Source organism: Vicugna pacos, chromosome 9, assembly GCF_048564905.1.
Source record: "Vicugna pacos chromosome 9, VicPac4, whole genome shotgun sequence".
Classification (NCBI taxonomy): domain Eukaryota; kingdom Metazoa; phylum Chordata; class Mammalia; order Artiodactyla; family Camelidae; genus Vicugna; species Vicugna pacos.
In genome coordinates, this window is record NC_132995.1 from 39,869,783 (window position 1) to 39,892,760 (window position 22,978).

General features: G+C 51.6%; 1 protein-coding gene across 15 annotated transcripts in view; it reads left to right on the plus strand.

The window, feature by feature from the left end:
* The first annotated feature begins 6,931 nt into the window (after window positions 1–6,931).
* The window catches only part of BEAN1 (brain expressed associated with NEDD4 1), a 34,269-nt gene continuing 18,222 nt past the window's right edge, over window positions 6,932–22,978 (plus strand). For 2 of the 15 annotated variants that reach the window (XR_012075691.1, XM_072967498.1), the window contains exons 1-2: window positions 12,450–12,654; window positions 15,336–15,442. Coding sequence is in view for 3 of the 15 variants with exons in the window: in XM_072967498.1 (XP_072823599.1) it covers window positions 15,418–15,442 (25 nt within the window). In the remaining 12 variants the exon portion in view is untranslated. Of the gene's footprint in view, window positions 7,078–12,449; window positions 12,655–13,786; window positions 13,831–15,335; window positions 15,443–17,622; window positions 18,691–20,713; window positions 20,899–22,078; window positions 22,574–22,978 lie in introns of those variants that run through there. The other 13 variants (XR_012075682.1, XR_012075687.1, XR_012075683.1 and 10 more) reach the window with 13 other exon arrangements.

Consider the following 22,978-nt stretch of genomic DNA (forward strand, 5'->3'; position numbering starts at 1 on the left):
TGCCACACCCAAAGGTGCCACGAGAGTTCCCCTGGCTGACCACAAAGGTCAAAGTGTGGGTGGGGGGCGGTTTCCTGGAAATCCTCACCCCTTCCCCAAAGTCGTTGGAATAATCCTCCCACCCATTAGCATATGAGATTACCAAGCCCATAAAACCTAACGATGCCACAGCTCATGGTCGCGCTCGCTCCGCTGCTCTCTCACCTTCTGAGACGGCCCGCACTCTGTCTATGGGGTGTGTATCTACTTTTACTTTAAACTAAACACCCGACACCTCTCGGCTTCTCTGCCTCTCACCTTTCTGAGATGGCCCACATTCTGCCTATGGAGTGTGTATCTCCTAAGCTGTTTTCCCTTCTGAGAGAGACAGACAGCACTCTGTCTGTGGAGTGTGTATCTCTCTAAATAAACTTACTTTCACGTTACCACGCCTTGCTCTAGAATTCTTCCCTGCGCGAGGCAAGAACATATTCTCCCCCAACATGAGTAGATGGGTGAATAACTTGGAGTTGGCTGGATAAATGGCTAGGAGAAAGAATAAGTTGGGGTGTGGGAGGATATGGAGGTGGAGAGATGAGAGGAACGTTGGATAGATCGATGGATGTCAAAAACTTCATTTAACTCATTAATGAGGGAACCATTAAGATATTATACACAATTCAAAGTAGAAGCCAAAGTGCAGCCACAAGTACAGCATTTAGCCCATCCACCCCAACAAGATGCCAACAGATCTCACCCGATTAAATTAATTTGCATCTCAATGGACAGGAATAGTTTCCATCACAATAGTTTTCTACAACTTGCAAAACAATAAAACAGCTTAGAGACCATGAAAGGTACAAACTCCTATAGAAGTAGATAACCACGTGCCAGGTAACACCTCTAATATTAGAAGGACAACTGGTAATCTTTTCTGCCTATTAAAAAAAAAAGGTTTGCGAGGGGAGTTAATTAGGTTTGTTTGTTTGTTTGTTTATTATTTTTTAATGGAGGTGTTGGAGACTGAACCCAAGACCTCATGCATGCTAAGCATGCACTCTACCACTGAGCTATAGCCACCCCCCCTTTTCTGACTGTTTTAACGTGCTTCATCATTTTACCTGGCACAGCTTAACCAGGGGTGCATCTCTAGAAAGGCACTTAAATTCAGAGGACCTCAGTTCCTCATCTGCCCAGGGGGAGAAAGCACAAAATTCTCCAAGCTCTCAGCAGAGAACAGCTCAGAAGGAGCTGCTTTGGGTTTTACAAATATTCTCTCATCCCCTGAGCTTCCTCCTATTTCAGCACCACCTCTGAGCTGCCTCTGCCTCTACCCCCGACCAAGCACAAATCAATGTTTCTTTCTTCATGTCCCCTTAATACCACCAAGACACGTTCAAGGGGAGGGAGGGAGGGAGGGATGGAGGGAGGGATGGATGAATGGATTGGAAAATAGGAGGCGAGACCAGTGGATAAGTGGGAGGATAGATGGACAGACAATAGGAGCATGGGAGGAAGGATACATAGATTCATGGGAGGAGAGATGAGTGGATGGATAGATGGATAAATGGACAGATGGATGGATCAATCAATTCTGTTGCCTGCATCGCTAAGCCTAGCATTCAGTCCTTAGGTCATTTTTGAGGACAGGGTTGTGCTGCCTGCCAGTGACTCCTGAAATTCAACATGTACAAAATTAAACTTATAGTCTTCTTTCCCAAACTTGATCCCCTTCCAGTGAATGGCAACATCATCCATCTCACATGCCAGAAACCTAGGTATCATCCTTGATTCCACCCACTCCCTCAACCCCCATTCCCGAGACATCACCAAGTCACTGATTTTACCTTCAATATGTTATCTCCAACCGGTCCATCTCTCTCCATCTCCAGGGCCACCATCACTTCTCTCCCAGGCTAGTGTGATCACCACCTCTCCAGCCTCCCTGCCTCCATTCTGTCTTGCCCCCAACCATCACTCCAGTACCAACTAAGCTGTCTTTTCAATACACAGGTCTGATTATGCCACCACCACTCCTCCAATATTGTTTAAGACATTCTTATGCCTTCCACTGCTCCTAAGATCAAAAGCAGTCCTGGCCCCTGCCCACTTCTCCTGCCTCATCCCACACCTCGACAAGTCAGACCTCCTGTAGCACTCATTCACATGTTCCCCAAACTTGTGGTATGTCTCATCGTGGTAACTTGACAGTTATCTCTGTGACTCCTTGGCTAGTGTCTGCCACCTCCTCTAGGCAGTGAGCCCCACAAAAAAGAGACGATATCTATTTTGGCTTTACTTGTTTTGAGGTGAAGCAGGCATGGGCACAAATCTGGGTTCTGCCCCTAGTTAGCTACATGACCTTGAACAAGTGCCTTGACCTCCATAAACCTTGCTGCACATGAAAAAAATGGAGATGCTATTGTCCCCCTCTATGGGATATTGAGAGGATACAATTAAATAATGCAATAAATAATGTCTAGGAGGACATGTCATGATGGGGCTGGGAGCGGAAGCAGATGGTCTACATGCAGACCCTGCTCACCCCTCAGCCAGCTCACCCTGAAATGAGCTCTACCCTGAATACAAATGTCTGAGCAGGTCCAGAAATAGGTGCCCCTACTTGGGCCTCTGTGGATAAGACAGGAGGGGCTGCCTTTTACACTTTATTACCGGGAGACTCTCTCAGGGTCCTGGAAGAGTGGCTTCCCTCCTAACAGGAGACAGGGAGGAACAGCCTACCCCAGCCCTCCACCCAGAAAAAGGGGTGGCGATGGCATATTCAACTCCCAGAAGGGTTGAGGAACCCAGAGACCAGCCTTCTTAACATGCCCATTTCATTAAGTCCCTTCCTCCCTCAAGAGTCTACGGTGGCTCTCGCTGCACAGCATCAGATGCAGCTTCCTTTATCTGGAACCTCACCTCCACCCTCCGTCTGGTACCTGGTGCCCCAGAGCCCATCCTTCATCCAGGCCGACCTCTTCACTAGCCTCCATACTGCTTCCTGACCCCAGTCCCTTCCCTCCATCCTAGAAAGCTTTCTATCTTCAGGTATCCCTCTCTAAATCCTTCCCCAACCCCTCAAAGCCCCCTCTTCCAGAAAGCCCTCTAGGACTGACCCAGCCCACACTAATTTCTCTCTCTCCCGGGGGCCTGAGACCCTGATGTCTCCAATTAAAGACTAAGCGCTGATGTTAAAACAGACCCAACTGGATGAAATCCCAAGCTTGCTACTGTTAAATGATACCTTTTTTAAAGGATAAAATCATGAGGGTTATACAGCCATAAGATGAACACATGTCAAAGATTTCATTTAACTCATTGCTTAATGATGAAACCGGTAAGATGTACACAATTCAAAGTAGAATCCAACGTGTAGCCACAAGTACAGATTTCAGCCCACACACCCCCAACAAGATACCAACTGTTCTCACCTGATAAAAATGCAAATGGTTGCATCTCAACGGCCAAGCATACATTCAGTTTTCCACAACTTACAAAATAATAAATAAAATAATAAACAAAACAATAAAACATCTCAGAGACCATCAGAGGTACATACTCCTATATAAACAGATAACCAGGTGCCAGATAACACCTAACATTCAATTAGAAGGACAGCTGGTAATCTTTTCCGTCTGTTTGAAAGTATTTCATAATCTTACCTTTCATCCTTCAGCCAGCTTTCAGCAGCTTAACCAGGGGTGTATCTCTGGAAAATCACTGAAATTTAGAGGGTCTCAGTCTCCTCATTCGTAAAGAGGGAAGAAAGCACAAAATGCTCCAAGCTCTCACCAGAGAGCAGCTCCAGAAGGCGCTGCTGCAGGTTTTACAGGTACTTCCCTGCCCCCAGAGTCCTCCCTCAACTTCAGCACCACCTGCAGCTCCCAGGCCTTGAAAGGGCTCTGCTCGAGACTCCATCCCCCACCAAGCACGAACCAAGCCCTCTTCTCTTCCTTCACCTTCCTTAATATGTTCCAGGGGACTGTTGGCAAAAATCAGAGGGAAAGAGGAAAAACCTAAAAGCCGGTGGGATAAGCTTCCCCCATCATCTCATTCTCTTTTTAGAACATGGTGTGCTCCCCACCCCCAAAATCAAGGCAATCTGGAGAGCCGGGCGCTTTGTAACAGAATTCAAGGCTGGGGAGATGCTTTTGACATAATTCTGTATAAGGGTTATACTAGCAAGAGGTAACCTTCCTGAGGGGTGTGATGGTTTTTCAGACAGATGTCTCGCCCAGACCCCAGGCCATCCTGACGGCCTCTCCCCTCCCTACTCCACCCTTAGTATCAGAAGATTCCCCACAGTAATAGAACTGGTAAGTTGGCCATACCCTACGAGTGACAGGCGTAACACAGAGCACAGTCTAGGGCAAGTCCCCACAGCCTGGCACCTGAGGACTCTTTCGGGAGACCTCAGCGTCCTGAGATGACACTGCATGACTTCCCGCAGGCTCCTCCCTCCAGCCTCCCCACCCTGCTCTTGGTCTAGCAGACCCGAAACACCACTGTGCTTCTCTGCTGCTGAGGAAATGCCCCTCCTGCAAGTCTGACCCCAAACAGAAGAAAGCCTCAAAAATGTATGGACATACCCATTGAAATCAAGAACAGGCACAGACACGCACAAACTTACCCACGAGGGGGTTCACTGGGAAAAACTGGGAACTGAACACCTAGCAATAGAGGATTGATTAAATAAAATACAACCGTGTGATGCAATGCTCAGCAGCCATTAAAAGGGTGACATCGGAGAGGAGGGGCAATTAGCAAGCTGACTCCATGAAGGACACTTGGAGAGCTGTGAGATAAACAAAGAAAAGGAAGCCTCAACATTAACAGTGGCCGTTTTTTGTGTTCTTTTTTCACCTTTTGATGTTTCTCCAGTGTCCCAGACTAATATTTATTTGTGGATGCATACATAGGCAAATGGACATAAGCCACCCCCCCCCCGAGCTAGACTCAGTACGACCATGCCCAGTGGAAAGCAGTTCTGGGTTCCAGTGTGAAGAACAAGCCAGATTTGCGAGACCACTGGTGCTCAAGTGGAGGGAGGAAGGGTATGAACTCTTTGGGGCTAGAGCCTTTCACAAGGCCCCCACAAAATACACAAACAGTCTTGTCATAGGGGACAAATTACAAGTAATACCACTCGACCACCAGAATACCCACCCTGCACGGATCAGCAGGTGTCTCTCAGGAAGGTCAAGGCCACCTTTAGTAAGGTTAGGCAGCTGGCACAGCCCTGGCCTGGAAGTCATAGAGCCTCCAATCTTACTCTCTGGCCCTGGCCTGTCGCCTCCTTCCGCTAGTCTTTTATTTGTTCATCCATAAAATAAGTGTCTGGGGTTGGACAAAGGACCTCTCGTGTCCCATTTCTTAGGGCTTCTGAGAGATGTTTCCCCTTCTTCTGGCTCCACCCCCTACATAGCACATATGCCCCTATAACAGCCCCAGATGGAGCTGGAATCCCTCAGCCTGGGTCCCACCGCCTCCCATGGTCTGGGATTGGAAGGGGGATGGTGTAGATGGTGCAGGAGACAGAGCCCAGAATGAGCAGTTACCAAAGGAGGCTAGGAAGCATCTTGACCCACCAAGGCTCTAGCTCATGCAGGTCCCTCTGCACCCACCCAGGGAAGCTTGAGGCATGGTGACTGGCAGCAGTGGCATGGAGCGAGGTTTGTCTTCCCCACCAGAGCTCACTCTGACCACACTCTCCTCGCAGTGCCAATGGCTGCCTCGCTACTCTCCTATGCTATCCCCATGGCCCCTCACCTTCCCCAAGGTTTAACATCAACATGTGCAGCTAGTTGTTTATTTTTGAGAACCACTTACTAGCTGCCATCCACAAAATGAGGTTAGGAGAAATATCAACAATTTATTTCATCAATTCATTCATCAAATTTACAGTGAATACTAGTGCAGGCCCCCAAGGGTCTCCCTCCTGGGGCTCCCAGTTAAGTAGGGGAGAGTAAATAAATGATTCCACAAATAACTGGAGAGCACCACAATAGCAAGGGTGCAAAAAACAACTCTATTGTAACGAAGAAAGGGAGGTCTAGGGTATGGACTGGGCTTGTCCAAGGCCCCAAAGTAGAGCGGGGACAGAGCAGTTCCTGAAAGCCAGGAGCCCCTCCCTGAGCCAGGCACTCGTTGGGGCAGGCATGCGTCTTCCAGGGCCGAGCTCTGTGCCTGAGGTTTGGGGATAGGGAATACAGAAGGCATTGGGTTAAGCGAGGGGGGAAGGAAATAGACGAGTTGGTCGCTCAGGAGGGGAAGGCGTCAGCCGGGCCTAGCTGACATCTCGCACACCCCAGAACTCACCGGCTGGCAACTGGGAGCAGAAGGCCCTCCCAGGCTTGTCTGCCCCTCCCAGTGGCCGTGACAGGGGTCCCCTGCCCTACTGGTCAGGATTGTTTCTGACCAAACTGTCTGGCTGTCCTTCCCTGCACATATCGTCTGTCTACCCTTCCCTGCACATGTCTGTGTTTCTGTCCATCTGGCTCCCGCCTGTCTGTATATCATTCTCTACACACGCTGTCCTCACACGTCTGGCTGGCGCGCTGGCCTCCCAGCATCTCTCGGCCTCCTGGCCGCGCCGCCCCGCCTGCCGCTGCATGGGTGTCGGGCTGGCTGTGCGCAGAGGGGAGCGGCTGGTCCCTCCCCCTCCCCCGCGTCCCCCCGACTCAGGAATGACCCGGGCGGCCGCCCAGCGCTGCTGAGGCCCCGGAGCCACGGCGCAGGGCGGCCGCAGCTGCCGGCCGTGGCGTGGGCGGCGGTGCGGGGCCGGCGGGCGGCGGGGCGGGGCTGCGGCAGGGCAGGGCCGGGGCCGGGAGGCCGCCGCCGCCGCCTCGGCCGGGTATCGCGGGTATCTGGTCGGCTCGGCCGGGCCCCGCCCCACCCCGCCCCGCCCCTGCGCGCCGAGCAGGCCGAGGCGGAGCGGCGCGCCCCCCGCGACGCCCGAGCCGGAGCCCGAGCGCAGCGGCATCCGAGCGGGATCCGGAGCGGGAGCGGGAGCGGAGCCAGAGCGGGAACCCGAGCTGGAGCCGAAGCTGGAGCCGGCAGTGCGGCGCACGGAGCGGAGCGAGGCAGCCAAGCCGAGTAAGGGGCGTGGGGCCGGGGGCGGCGCTGGGGAGGGGCGGGGAGGGGGTCCTGGCCCCCTCCCCCGCGCTCTGCGGCGGCCCCGGCGCACGCACACACCCGAGGGCGCTCAGCGCGGTCCGGGGCTGAACCGCAGCGCGCTCCGAACGGGATCCCCGCTCTCCCGCCGACCCCGGCTCCGGGACCCGCGCGGGCGGAGGCTGCCCCTGTGCACGCTCTCGGGCCGCGGGGAAGGAGAGGTCTCACGGATTCTTGCCCGACTCGAGTCCCAGACGAACATTTACCCCTTGTAGACAAGTCTTCACGACCCCGCGCCCTCGGTTTCGGGGACACCTGAACAACCTACCCAAGAAGGGGAAACTAGGACGCACTTTCGGCCGGGGTGCAAGAGGGAAGGGGCTCCAGGCTTTGTGGAGTTTGAAATTAGAACCCACCCCCGACCTTCGGGCCGGGAAGTTTGACCCTCCGACGGGCAGGTCACCAGGGCCATGCCCCCACTTCAGTACCTGCGGCGCTGGCCTATCTCAGCACCAGCTGTGGGAGAGGGGGCGTCCCCACCGCACCTTCTCCAGCTCTGGGACAGACTTTTCCTGGCGCGGTAAGTGGGACTCAAGACTGAGTCCGAGGCGGCTGTTCTGGCTGGCTGCGCAGCGCCAAGCGGTGTAGCCGCCTCTCCCCAAGCGCCCTCGGAAGTGGGTAGTGCCCACCCCATCCCCGCTGACTAGCACGGCCCTTCCTCTCTCCTCATCTGGCTGGCCGGCCAGGCGGTCCTGAGGCTGCGGCGCGTAGGACCCAGGGCTGCCCTCAGGATCCCACGCCCGGTGCCAGCGGGGGGTGGGCAGCCTCTGGCTGGGAAAGAGAGGAAACGAGTGACAGGTGTGAGAGGCGGGGGCTCCATGAGCTTTGTCCTTGGTCCTGATTCACCCAGTCCCATGGGCGCTTGCCTTGAGCATGTCCCTCCTAACTCTCCTCAAACATCCTGACTGGGCTACTGGAACAAGTGACTTCACCTCCCTGTGCCTCAGTTTCCTCCGCTGACAGGTAGGCAGGATTCTGTTGTGAGCAGAATGTTTAAAGGCTTTGGAACCAGAGGGTGGGCTGGCTGACTTCCTAGCTGTGTGACCTCAGGCAAGATACTTAACTTCTCTGAGCCTCAGTTTCCCTGTCTGAAACGTGGCGAAGGTGGGTTGGGAGGATTAAATGAGATGATGCTTGTGGGGGGAGGTGCTAACACCATGCTTGGGGCACAGCCAGTGCTCAATTCAGGTTGACTACAGGTGTCATTTTATGAAGTTCAGCACCAGTAGATGCTGAGGCAGAGTGAATTCCCTTGAGGTGGTGGGGACACGACCCCCTACCCCCATCCAAAGAGGCCTTTGAAGCCCCCAAACCTGTTGAGATCTGACTGGGGTGCAAAACCCGCTCCTCTGGGCCTGTCCTTACTCAGACATCCCTCCTCCCTGGGCTCTCTGCTTCCCAGTGGCTCTCCCCTCCCTCCCACCCTACCTGCCATCTCCATCCAGGTTGGGAAAGAATGTATCAGACCAGCTGTTTTTCTTTTGCCCTTGGCTGATGTCTGCTGCCCCAGTGGAGGTCTCCCCATGCATCGCTTACACTCTGCAAGGGAATCACATCTCCCTCCACTCCAGGGTTTGGGGGCCTGGGGAGGATTGCTTTCCCTGAGGAGCAGTCAGACAGTCAGGTGGCTTGGACAGTCCAGTGGTGACAGTTCAGACAGGCTGCAGAAAGCAGCAGTGGGAGCAGTCACCAGGGCAAGGAGACAGTGGGAAGTCTGAGGGGTCTCCTTCAGACCCCAGAAATGATGACCCCTGAGGAGGAAATTGAGCCCATGGCAGACTGAGAGGTTAGAACTTCAGAGCAGGAAGGTCCCCAGGAAGAGATCTGCCTGGTCTGTGCAACTGAGGCTTCAGACCCAGAGCCAAGCGAGCCATTGAGGCCCAGAGCCTGGAGGAGGATGCTAGAGTCCTTGAGGTAGCATGGAGGGTGCAGGTGACCAGGAGCATTGTTGGGAAGAAAACAAATGTCCAGTTTGTGGATACCTGTGTTAGTCCTGCTCACCTGTGCCCCAGCTGCCCAGAACAGGGGGGAACGGGAGGAGTGGGTCTGACCCCCCATTGCCTGGTGGGGACCTGGTGACACAGGCAGAATGGGCTGCCTCTCTCGGTGCTCTCTCTTCTTCCTCTGTAGCCTCCCCCCACTTTGTCCCCAACTCACCCACTAGGGTGTCACAGCCATGCATCTTCTGTAATCCTCACCTCTTCTTCCCAAAGGAGTTAATCAGAAACTAATTAGGTTTCTGTCTCTTGGTTCACAGTATTTGGAACACAGCCAATAGGGAACGTGATGGAGGTATGGGCACCTCCTTCAGTCTTGGGGAATAATCAGACGCACTTAGAGCCCTGTTACCTGAAGCCTTTGCTCTGGAAGTGCTCAGAGCACAGGCGGGAAGGTGTCAAGTCTGCTCTTGGCCTCCTAAAGGGAGAAACTGAAGCCAGGAGGGCTTCTGAAGCCGCTGGGCACAAAGTAGAGTTGTGACTGAGAGCACGGCTTCTTGAGCTGGACTCCCTGGGCTTATGGCATGGGATTTTGGGCGGGCGATTTATCTTTCAGAGCCTCAATTTCCTCTTAAAAACAAGAACAAATATTCCACACCTCCAGGTACAGTTATGAGGACTGAAGAAATAATATATAGGAAACACATGGCAGTGTCAAATGGCCCCCTTGCAGTGGCCTTGCTGCGCCTGCATTATGCACTGGCCTTGAACACATGCTGTTCCCCAAGCATAAACATTTTCTCTTTGGATTCTGACAGGGGCCCTCTGATTTAGGTACTATAATTGTCCCTGTTTTATAGATGAGAACACTGAGGCTTAGAAAGGTTAGGAACTATCTAATTTGGCTGGGTATAGAAAACTTAAAACATCACTATGACTCATCATAATTTTCTGAGTTTGTAGAATTGATAATTAGCACACTGTATCTTAGATGATATGTAATTAGTTGTTGAAATGCTTCCTTCATGGAGACCTTCAATCACTGTATGTCTGTGTGTTAATTGTACGCAAGCTAGAGAATTTTTAGAGACACCTTCATTTTTTTTCTATTCAAACAGTATCAAACTGATTTAAAAGAGCAGCCCCCCATTTATCCCCTATCCCTCTTCTCTCCATTTTGCTCCATAGCACTTATCACCCCCAACATTTATATATCTTATTCATTTGTTTATCGTCTGTCCCCGTCAATATAATGTAAACTCCCCAAAGGCAGGGACTTTTAACCATTTTGCTCACTCTGATATCCCCAGAGACTAGAACAGGCTCCAGCACTTAGGATGCTTTGCAACTTATATAGTATTTTACAAACATCAGGCCTTTTATTATTACTTTTTACCAAGTGTATAGCTTGCCTGAAAATCAAACATTAAGGTTCATGGTGGAAACTTTTCCCTCAAAAATTTAACAAATAGGACTTGCTCAAGCACCAGGGAAAATGTGATGAAAGTTAAAAAGTGGAGATTATTTTCCCAACATGTTAATAAAGCACCTTATCAGTAAGTTCAGAGACTAGGTAATTTTTTTAAATCTTTGCAGTAACAAGTGGCATGTTCAAAGGCAATTAAATTAGCTTTTAAAACTTCCAGCAAGTTAATGATCATGGATTTATTCACTTAATTATTCTTTATTTTATTAGCACAAAAAGTTTTTTCAAATCCTCATTTTAATGATTTTTCAGATTATAAAAATAATACATGTTCATTGTAGAAAATTTGGAAAATCATTAAAATATGAAAGAACATAAAAAGCCTCCTAAATCCCATCACTGCCCAGACAGTACATGACTGTGAATATTTTAGTTTATTTCCTTCCTAATCTTCTTCTATGTATGAATATATTCCCCTTTTTTCCTTACAAAATAAGGATCATGTTGTACACAGAGTTCCATAACCAGCTTATCTAGGTTTTCTTTCCCCTCTTAACATTATACTGGAAATCTTTGTTATTAAAAGCATTTCTTTAAAAGCATGATTTCATGGCTATGTAATATTCCATTATAAGTGCATGTCAAAATTTGTTCAGCCTATCCTCTCTTATTGGACATTGAGGTTGTGTCCCATGTTTCACTGCTGTAATAATGCTTTTCTGTGCCCTCTTTGGTGTTTTCTGGGCCCTAGAATCAGGCTTCTCTACAACCTTGGTCAGGACCTATTTGCTGGTTTGCAAACGGACTGGTTTATGCAGTTAGACCGTTAATCAAGTCTTAGAGATTGGGCTTTGGTGATAGTGGGCATCCAATAGGAGGCTGCTCTAGGTAAATTAAGGCAACCTGGAGACCCAGTAGCCTCCAGCCACTTCCAGACCATCCCAGTATGGCACACACATGGCCAGATATTGCGTGGGGACAGAAGGCCCCCGTGTTACAGAGGCTGCCACACACCTAGATCCCTTTTCTAATGTGAGGACCAGGTTAGATCTGCCACTGTTCTCTCACATCTTTTCTCCTCCACTCCTGAGTTCATTCGTGTCTTCATTCAGTCACGTGATGGACATTTACAGGCATACCTCTTTTTATTGCACTTTATAGATACTGTGTTTTTTACAAAGTGAAGGTTTGGGGCAACCCTGCTTCAAGCAAGTCTATCGGTGCCATTTTCCCAACTGCATTTGCTCACTTCGATGTCTCCTGCGTCACATTTTGCAATATTTCTGCAATTCTTGCAATATTTGAAACTTTTTCATTGTTATAGTTGCCGTGGTGATCTGTGATCAGTGATTTTTTTGATGTTACTATCGCAAAAAGATTACCACTCAGAAAGGCTCCGATGATGGTTAACGGTTTTCAGCAATAAAGTATTTTTCCATTAAGGTGTGTATATTGTTTTTTAGACAAACTGCTACTGCATACTTAGCCTACAGTATGATGTAAACAACTTTTATATGCACTAGGATACCCCCAAATTCGTGGGTGACTCACTTTATTGCTGCGGTCTGGAGCCTCCCCGACCACCAAACCGCAATATCTTGAAGGTATGCCTGTAATGACGTTCAACCGCACTTGCCAAGGAATGTTCTCGGACATTAGGGAAATCAGCTGGTTCCCAGTCTTACGTAAACACCCGCCCCCACCCCCATTTCTGAGGCTCGTTTCTGGATCCCCAACTGTAAAATGGGGGCTTGAGATCCAGCAGGCTGCCAGCACGTGACCGCGGCAGAGCAGGCGCTGCGCAGACGTGGCGGGGCGGGCGGGCGGGCGGGCCACCGCGCGGCTTGCCGCGGCCGCCGCCGTGGACCCCGGCGAGGCTTCTCCCTCCCGGCCGCCGGCCTGTACTGCGCATGCGCTGACCACCCCAACACGCTGCTGCCTGGCTGCCTCCGCCACGGGTACGGAGCCGGTGCCCATAGCCACGCTCGTGTCGCAACGTATTCCAGGAGCAGGGACACGAAGCGAAGTGGGAGTGTCGTGGACTTGCCGCCCACCATTCAGCCACTTCAGAACCTGGAGTACCGCGGCCCGCCCTCCAGTTTCCAGCCAGACAACCCAGTCGGAGATGAGTCACAGGCAGGAACGCGCCTCGCCTCGGTTGCTGGGTTCCCAGTGAGGCCGGCGCGGGGAGACGTGACCTGGGTTTCAAACCTCTGTGGGGTGTCCCTGGCAGTAACCGAGGGGCAGTGAGGGGGTGGGGGTGACAGCGCCCCTCCCTGCACAGCTCTTCCTCTGTCTCTGCGACCTGAGTTGGGTTGTGTCATAGAGCCTATGAGTTTTCCCATCTGCAAAATGAAAACGATGTTACCCACTTCAAGGGACCTGTTGCGGTGATGTCAGGGACATTACGTGGCACGTGTTTGGTGAATGTGAGCCTGAATGCCTGAGTGCCCAGAACATCTCGGTATATGGAAAGGTCTACCAGATCCAGGCCAAACCTGCCCTGCCCCTTACCAGCCTCCTGGCCACCTGATCTTACACATTGTCCACCAAACACCCAAACTGACCGTGGAAAACCATACATCATGCAAGCGTTCTTGGCGCCCCCTGCCCAGGGAGGCCCATTGCGCATCTCCCTTCACCCTGCAAAACCTCAGCCTTCATCTCAGAGTCACAAGGCCCAGTAGGAGGAAAGAGGGGGCACAGGGAGCCTCCAGGAAAAGCAGGACCTTGGAGATAACTGCTTGAAGTGTAGGGGGGTGGTCAGCATCACCCAGACAGCCCTGTAGGAAGTGTACATTCAGCATGTGTTTGTTCAGCCCCTACACTCTGCCAGTTCACTGGAGAGATGAGCAGAGCCCTGTAACTGTGGAGGTTGGTACAGAAGCCAGGACAGTTTCCTGAGGGCACAGGGAGCTATGGAAGGGTTTTCAACAAGGGAGTGACATGATCCATTTTGCCTTTAAGAAAGACCTCTCTGAAAGCAGCACAAGAGATGACCTGTTAGCCCACTTGTGTTCCCTCCAGACTCACAGGTGGCCACAGTGCACATGGGCATACCCACAGAAACAAACACACGTGCACACCCATATTTTTAGAAAGCATAGATCCCGGGCCCTGAGATTCTTTGTGAATTTTCTGGTGTGAAATCACAGTTCCCCAAGCAGCCTGCCACACCAGTCCTACCTTTACCTCCTGCATCAGAATTCTTAGGTTGGTTTCCATGGGGACTGGGAGTGGGTGTCAGGCCAGCCTGGGGTTCACACCAGGAAAGGCTGAGCTGGAAGAAGCCACCTGAAGAGAGGTCCTCAGGTCAGCAGCAGTGATGGTCCCTCCCTCCCACCCCCTCGGACAGCAGAATGGGCATTTTGCAGCCACTCACCTCATGCCAGGGCTTTCTGTACGTAACCTTCATCCTCACAGCAGGTCAAGGGTTTTTACTCTGCTTTCCCCAGGAAGACACTGTAATTCAGGGTGGTGACATGCTTTGCCCAAAGTCACACTGCCAGGAAGTGGCAGAGTTGACATTAGCACTCAGGAGTTGGACTTCTGAGCTCAGGCTCTCCAAAGATAGGTATTTGATTTGTTTGCTAAATAGAAAAATCAATTTAGTTTAGCTTGGCCAATTGGCGCTGTCAAACCATGGGACCCATTTGGATGAAAAACCATATAACATAAGGCATCCCTGGAGGAGACAAGGGCGGGAATCGCTGGACCTGCCTCTCACGGAAAAGTTCTGTCCACAGTGATGTCATTCCCTCCCATCCAAGAGCAGGGAAGCTGACTGCCTCCTGGGACCTGGAGGGGCCAGGCTCTTTTCCTGTTGCTTATAGCTGCCAGTTCCCCTGCAAGCATCTGCTGGGTTCTGCATCCATCCAAAGGTGCAGTTTGGTGTCTGCAGGTCAAGTGACCACACTCCCTAGGAAATAAGAACCGCTAACTACCATGCCCACAGCCTCCTGTCACCTGGGGACACACCAGGAGAGACTGAACCAGATCTTCAGCAGCATGGGAGGATGGGTTACTTTTGGAAAATGTTTTCTCCATTGCAAATGGGTGTTAGAGTGACCTGGCACTCCTTTGCTGCACAGACATCCAGGTGTACACCTGGAAGTTCATAGAGGAGTGTGGGAGGAATTGGAGAAGAGACATTTTCATTCTCTGGGTCTTTATTTCTGAATCAGTAATTTAATATATTAGGTGCCTTCTAGGGGAGTGTGCTGGCTGACAGTGTGGGCTTTGCAGTCAAACATACCCAGGTTCTAGTCCCAGCCTGTAATTAGAAGCTCTGTGACTTTGGACAGCTATATAACCTGAGCCTCAACTGCCTTGTTTCTAAAATGAGAATGAAAGGAGCATCTCCCCCTTAAAATTGTTGGAATAATAATAATAATATTGTTTGAGTTAGGCATCTATGAACACCCTTCCAGAGCCAGCTGTGAGACCTTGAACTAGCCCCTCTCCCCCTCCAGGTCTCAGTTTCCCCTTGTGTGAAATGAGGATATTGAGCTGATCTTTAAGGGTCCTTCCAGCCCTGACAGTTATAAGATGCTCAAGGGTCCATCCAGAAAAGATATTCCCCCCCTTCCACCCACCAATGAGACCCCCGCACACATTTATCCCACTCCTGCCCCAGGACCCCCATACCTACAGCCCAGAGCCCTCCAGGCTCCCGCCCAGACTGGGCACATACTCTCAAAGTCACTATCCTCTCCCCAGAGGTTGACAGCCAAGCGGACAGATGTGAGCGCCCAGCCTACCGGGTCAGTGCATGCCACGTGGGCGCCCCCATCACCTGCCTGTTTGTGTCTCTGCAGGTGAGCGGAGGGTCCTTCCCTGCGAGGAGTCGGAGCTGTGCACGTGGGCAGGCTGGCTCCGCTGTTCTGCTCCAAGGATTACATGTCCTTCAAACGCCCCTGCCCCTGTAAGTCTCCTCCCCACATCCTCCCATGGCTCGGGGCCAGGCGAAGACAGAGTTAAGATTGCAGAGAAAATCTCTAGGATGTTTGGCCAAAGAGCTCTAGGGGTCTGATCAGGGGCTGCTGTGAAATGATGGATGGAGGGAGGGCAACACAGAAGACCCCTAACATCTTCAAGAGACATGTCATCTTGCCAGTCTCTCTGTATCAGCACTGCCCAAAGTGTATGTAGATCAGAGTTCTTCCAAGGGATATTAATGGGGTTACTTTTTAAAAAAAATTGTGGCCAAACGAGTATGGGAAATGCTGGGTGAGACAAGTCAAGTGGATTTTGCTCCTGCAGGACTTTTCAGAGCCTTTAATGTGGTGCTGTGTGTTGTGAGGCTCCCACAGGAAAAAGAAAGCCCAGTGACCTTCTCAAACTTAGCTGACCACAAGGAATGTCTCGTGGGACAGGTGCTCCACAGAACACACTTCTTGGCGTTCACTGTCCTAGGAAACTCTTCCTGGAGCATCCGCGCCATGCAACCCCTCATTTACTAATTTGTTTCATCTAATGAAGCTATTCGATGGTTTTGCCCCTAACATTCTTCTCATGGCTCCTGATGCCCATGAGTCCAGATGACGGACTCAGTCAGGTGTACCTGGGGCTCAAGACTGCAGCCCGCATGGCTTACTCCTCTAGTCATCACCAGCCCTGCCTTCACTGACTCATGCTGCCACCTTACTCCAGAGTCCCCTTCACCTCTCCCCCTGGTGGCCGCCTGCTTCCTCCCATGATGTCCCAAGTCCCCCACTAAACCACCATCACTTGCTGCAATTTGGGAAGACACACATAACCTCCCATCCCTTCTCCTTGGTGAGTTGGGAGTGTGCATCTGTGTGAAATCAGGACCCCACCTTAGCCCCCCTTTATGTAGTCATCTCCCTGCCCACACTCACTCTGGCTACTGCCTCACCCCAACTCACCAGTGTCTGTTGAGATTTGTACCACTGGTTACATATCCCACATCTCGGAGTTGGGGGCCTCTCTTCCAAATAGTCAAAACCCCGATTGTCAAATCTTTGAACATCAGGGGGCTGCTGTGGGGTAGGGGAGCTGGCATGTCCCGGTCCGGGAGCGCTCATCAGCAGGCATGCCCAGGGAGCAGAGTGGCAGTGGGGCTCACTATGCAGGGAACAGTACTCGGGGGTGGGGAGACCCAGGGTGGCTACTGGTTACCGTGGGTACTGAGGAGGGCATAGGTCAGGAGCTGTAAGATTTCTGATAGTCCTGCTCAGTAAATTATTGTTACTGTTGTCACCGTGGCTGCTGCTGTGGCATAATCGGGGTGTCAGAGCCCAAGCCCCAGGCAGGTGAGAAGGCAGCCATCGGAGCGGGTCGGAGCCCAGGGACACTGTCCCACGAAGGGCCGGTGGCTGTGTCCTCACCCCCAGGAGCAGTTGGCAGCGGAGAAGGCTGGGGCTGCTGAGTACAAAGGGCTTTCCAGAACCTTCTGGGTCAAGCTAGGCCCTTTGGAGTCCTGCTTGTCTGCATGAATAGAGGCCATCACCCCAGGACTGGGATCTGGGCATCCGCCTCCTGAGGACTTCAGGGTGTGGTTGTCTGTATTCTGGGCTGTTCAGAAGCAGTTCCTGCACATTTCTGAATTCCCTCTCCTCCCACAAGCCCAGCGACTGGCATGCAGTAGGCACTCCATAAATGTTTGTTGAGGGAGTAAATGCAGAATCAGGCACTGTAGACCAGGCGCTAGAGGCAGTGGGGCCAGAGAGGGGAGAAGCTCCTAATGCTGCCATCAGATTCTCCCCGCAGCTTTGGCCAGCTTGTCCTCATTGCTAAAGCAAAGGGATCATCTGAGGCCAGTGGGTCCCAAGAACTCAGGACTGCCCTGAGGTAGGCTTTCTGGAGGGTGGGGGAGCCCAGGTGAGCAGAACCCGGGCCCCCTACCACCCAGCTTCAGCCAGAGCAGCTCTGCTTCCATCTACAGGTTGGGATCTATTCCAGTTTCCTTTGGAGAAGGAGTCCCAGGCAGTGGCAGGCCAGGTCCCACAGGGTTGCCCAGGCCCTCCCCTCCTCCATCATTTCTCTCCTTTTCTGCCGGATACTTCTCCTCATGTTGTCCAGTCAGACTCCTTCCCTTTTCTCTGAACTTGTTTAAGAAGTGCTCATAGTCCCCTCTTTCAGCACCCCTAGTCTGCTTCAGTCTGGCTCCTACACCTCCGCCATCGATGTCTGTGTCACCAAGTCCATCTCAGAGTTTCCAGTTCTCACCGCCTCTGACCCTGGTGGTCACATCAACTTTCTTTGTGACGCCTCCGTCTGGTTCCTGGCTCAGAGCCCTTGGGTTCTCCTCCAGCCCCTCTGGCCATCTGGGCTCTCACCATCCATTCATGGGCTACTTTGGCCATGGAGGAAGCTGGATTCTTCCCGTCCCTGCTCTGGGATGCTGGGGCCCCCAGAGCTCCAGGCCCTTCCCTGGCCTTCTCTCAGGAATGCTCCAGGCCTTCTCCTCCTCACCCTGTTTTCGGCCACAGCCTCTAGGCCAGCAGCTTCCACACACACTCTCTCCCACCCTGGTTTCTACCTGGGCTTCCGAGTCCTTCCTCTGCCTTCTGTTGCCCATCTCCCCTGGGCAGCCTCCACCTCTACTACTCAAATACAGCCTGTGCCAAGCTGAACTCCTCGTCTTCCCCTCCACGCCAGCTTTGCTTGATTTTGCCGTCTTAATTTAGAGCGCCTCCATCAACTCAGTCCTCAGGCCAGAAATCTGGGAGTGACCCTCAGTTCACCTCCAACACAGCCATCACCGCCAACTGCCCAAGAAGACCCTGGGGTTTCCAAATTGGGTCAACAGATCTCCATCCTGACTTCCCCCAATCCGGGCTCCTCCTCAGAGCCAACCTGAAAATCACTGCCTTGGTAGATGTTCATGGAACAAACAGACAAGTGAGCAAATCGAGGTGAAGCAGATGCCTTGTGGGTGGCCTCCTGGGCTCGTAGACCGGAGGCCCTCACGCAGGTTCTGAAAGGGACACAGACGTCTGGATCCACCTGACCTGGGAGCACTGCGGACTAACCTGGATGTCCCAGGAGGGCCCTGCCACGGACACAAGCCCTCTTTTCTTAGCACCTCCTTTCCTGCTCAGTGAATTTAGACACCTAACAGGGAATTGCTTTAATTTTCTTTGCTCACAAAATTATCTTTCTCAGTACATGTAAAGATGCCAAAACCCATTAAAACCTGGGAAATAGGATAGGAGCCACAGCTTGTTCCTGTTTGGGATTCCACACCCCTACCCTCTGCCCACTGAGAAGAGCACAGAGGAAAAAAGCCCCCCAAAGGGAGAAACAAGCTCCAAAATTTCCCAAGCAAGAGCCAGATCTAGGAGTCAGAGTCCAAGAGTTCAGGGGAGGGTAACCCTGAGGGTTTTGGCCATGAGGGAGGGAAGGAAGTTGGGTCTCCTGCCTGCAAGTGCCAGGACTGTGAGCCATTTTCAGCCCTAAGCACTGAATGAGGAGGAGGAGGACCAGCCTGGCTCCTCAGAGAGGCTGGAGGTGTGGGAGCCTTCTCCAGCTGGCCCCAGCTGGCCCCAGCTGGCCAGGGCGGCCCAGGATCCCCTGGACCCAGAACGGATCTACTCCAAGAACAGATGCTTCACAACCTCTTCTTTGCCCCCAGCACATGGCAGCTCCACAGAACTCCCTGTGAAGCAAAGGTGGCCTCTGGGGACAGGCCTGGGGAAAGAGGGGCTCTGGGGCCCCAGGACAGAGACTGCAGCCAAGCAGGAAGGAGAGTGGAAGGTAGCAGCCACTGATCCACAGGGAAGTCAGGTGGGGCTTGTCTCTGCTAAGCTTAAAGGCTGCCCACAGGCTGGAAGGAATCACAGCCTGGAAAAGCCTCTGGGTGGGCCTGGGTCTCCCTCAGAGCCAGTGTGATATGGTAGACAGTGCTTGGGTTCAGGTACAACCTGGCACTGACACTTACCAGCTGTGTGATCTGGAGCAAGCTCCTTAACATCTAGAACCCTCTACCTGCTCATTTATAAAATGGAAAATAGTCAAAAGAGACTTTTGGTTTGATGCCCAGATTTGATGTGCCATAAGGACAATACAGCTTGGTGCCAGGCACTGAGAAGATACTCAAGAAACTTGAAAGTCTTGTCCTTTGTCCATGTTCTCTGTACAGAGCTTAATATTACCGAAGTCTCTGGTGATAGAGTGGGGAAAATGGAGGGGGGAAGACTTTGGAGATGAATTTGGGGTTTGGACTTAATACTACTGTTTTCTGCTCATTGTAACTGTTACCTGTGCAGAGACTTCACTGTCAACAGAAGGAAGGACTTGAGAGCTAGGAGGCAAATGATGGGACACACCTCACCATTTACCACTTCTGTGCCCAGAGCAGACATTGCTAATCAAGTGCAGTTCTCCTTCCTACTGAGTCTGGATGCAAGCTCAGACTCCCTCTAAATGCATGCATGCACTCCCCAATGATCACTGGCCTGTGAAATGAAACCCTTGTCCATTCCCTCCTGAGGACTGATGTCGGAGTGGGCCAGGGAATAGAAAGAGTGACCTCGGCTAGTCATTTCTCTCTGAGCCTCAGTTTCCTCATTTGTCAAATGGAGGTTGATAAGATTGTCCACCTCAGAGGGTTGCTGTGAGGATTAAATGAGATATCACAGGTAGAGAGCTTACAAGGCCTATGCTCTTTCTTTACATGGCCTCCTTGCTTCCTTGAAGCCACTCTGCACAGGAGGGGTCAGGGTGCCCCTTCCATGCTTGAGGAATCTGACGCTCAAAGACGTGAAGAAACTAGTCTAGGTGACAGCACTGGAAAATGGTGGGGCCAGGGATGTACCCTAGGTGAGCCTTTCATAGGCTCAACTTTAGTTCAGCTACAGCTGGACAAAAGGACAAGGAAGGGGTCAAGTCTGCTCCTTCCCCCCAAAACTTTGAATGGAAAGTCCACCCCCCACTCAGAGTTCTCTTGTCTAGCAGAGTCTGCCTTAGCGAGTCCTCAGCAGCTGGTAGCTAAGCTCAGTTTTAAATGCACAATCATTTTATATAGGAGTCCCTGGCAAGTGGGCATCACCCTCAGCTTGAGCACTTAGTGGAATAATAACAACAGTAGCAGTACCCCCAACTTTCGCAGAGCACTCCCAGGTGGCAGCTTTTGCATTTCGCCGTCCCCTGGGCTCCCTGGGTGATCTCATCCACCTTATGGCACTGAGCATCTTCCATACACTGACAGTCCCCAAATTTACATCTCCAGCTCCAGACTCTCCGTGAACTCCAAACTCTCCCTGAACTCCAGACTCATATATCCAACTGTCCACCCCGTATCTCCACTTAGATGTCCACCCAGTGTCTACAGAGCATCTCCAATGGAACATGTCAGAACTTCGAATCTTGACTCATAGTCCCTCACCCAACTTGCTCATCCTCCTCACCGTCTCAGTAAGTGGTATCTCAGTCCTTCCATGTTCTCAATGCCCAAACTTGGTCAGTTTTTACTGTTCTCCTTCTCATCAACCCCCTAGCCAATTAATCTGAAAATCCTAACAGTTTCACTTTCAAATCTGACCCCATCCACCTCCACTGCTAACTCCTTGAACCAAGGACTCCATTGTCATCACCTGAACTACTGTCCTAGCCTCCTAATTGGCCTCCTTGCCTCCCTCTTGTCTCCCTCCAGCCTATTCTGCCATAGTCAGGGAGCATGGGAAAGGGAAAGCTCTAGAGACCGAGCCTTTGGTTGGTGGAGGGCAAAATGGTTTCTGTGTCTAGAAATCATGCCAAGGAAAGCGTGGTCCTTGGAGTTGTCACCCACAATGTCCCAAAGCCAAGTACACTGGGGAGGTTTACCTGCAAAGAGGAATATGGGAGGACATTGTCATTTCTCTGCCAAGGGTTACCCTAGATTAGCTACCCTGAAACCCAGCTCAGCATGGAACCGTACCCAGGGCGATTAGGAAAAGCTAGTTGTCCTCTGTGACCTCACCATGGAAGTGGTGCATGCTTCCCAGACAGGAGAGAGAGGCCCCCAAAAGAAGTCACATGAGACCCAGGGGCCACTGGAGGAGGAGACAGGATTCAAAAGCAGTGCTTCCATTTCCAAGCCCAGGGCACTGGGCATGCTAGGCCCCCTGGGAGCTTTATATGTTTCACCTCCCAGAGTTCCCTCTATTTGCTTCTCTCTGCATTTAAAGCATCAAGTCCTCCATGAGTCCCCATACCATTAGCTTCTAGGGGCTGCTTCCTCCTCCCACCTGACTCCACCTGGACCTATATCTGTAGGTGACTTCCAGACTTTGCTTGAGAAAAATCATTCCAGAGCTTTCCTCTGCCCATCCCCCAGGCCCTTCAGCCACTAGATACTTGTCTCCTCTAGGAATGGGGCTAAGGGTAGGGACTAGGGTGGATGTAGCCTAATGCACTAAAAACAACGAGAGCTCAAAGACCCAGGTTCAAGAACCATTGGAGCACATGTATTTAAGTCATGCAAGCCTCTGGTTATTCAGCTATGAAACGGGACCATGAGACCCAGTTTCCAGGGTGACTGTGAGAGTTGGGTGAGCCCACAGATGCTCGGTAAGGGTTTGTTTTATCTTTCTCCTCTGACTCTTGAATCCTACAGTGAAAGCTGCAGAATTCACTCAATCTTCCCTGTAGGGTCCACCCAAGACTGTTCCAAGGGGAAATCACATATTCTCCCTTCCCAGCCAGCCCCAGGTTGGTGTTGAGAGGCAGTGGGCACACTTGACTGCCCTTCATCTGACAGGCTCTCATCAGGTGCCAGCCTTTCACCAGACCCCATCATGGGCATATGATGGGACAACTCGAGGAAATGGGTTCACCCTACCATGTAGATTGGATGTAAGAGGTCATCTGTTGACCCTATGGGGCTTACCCTGGGACTCTACCCCAACTGCCTCATGCCAGAGATGCACAAACTGAGATGCAGATTGAGGACTGGACCAGGTCACCCACAATGTTTGTGGCTGAAACTTTGATACTCCCAGCCTGACTCTACATATAGTTTTCTTTCTGCATGGAGCCTGCAGCCCTGTTCTCAGTAAAGATGCAGAGAAATAACAGCCCTCTTTTGAAAGTAAAACTGTGACCCAAGTGATATCTTATTCTTCTTTTTTTTTTTCTTAACAATGACGACATGTATTATTTCCACATTGGGAGGGAAGTCCTGGGATGGAGCAGCTTTAGGGTTCTTGGGGTGGACGTCACTGAGGACCCAGGTTCTTTCCATCTTCCTGCTCCAACATTTTCTGCGTTGCATGATGGCGCCGTCAAGCCAGGCAGTGGCACAACTTTTCCCAGAAGTCCCCTAGCACACTACCCTGTCTTATTGTCCAGAATTTAGTCACATGTCCACCCCTAAACCAATTATAGTGAGGGAATGGTAATACCAAGACTGGTTTACCAAGCTAGTCTTTAAAAGGACAAAAGTTATTACAACCTGGTCCCCCCTCAGTCTAACATGGGGGCAGTGGACAGTCAGACCAGCAAACTCTTCCCCTCC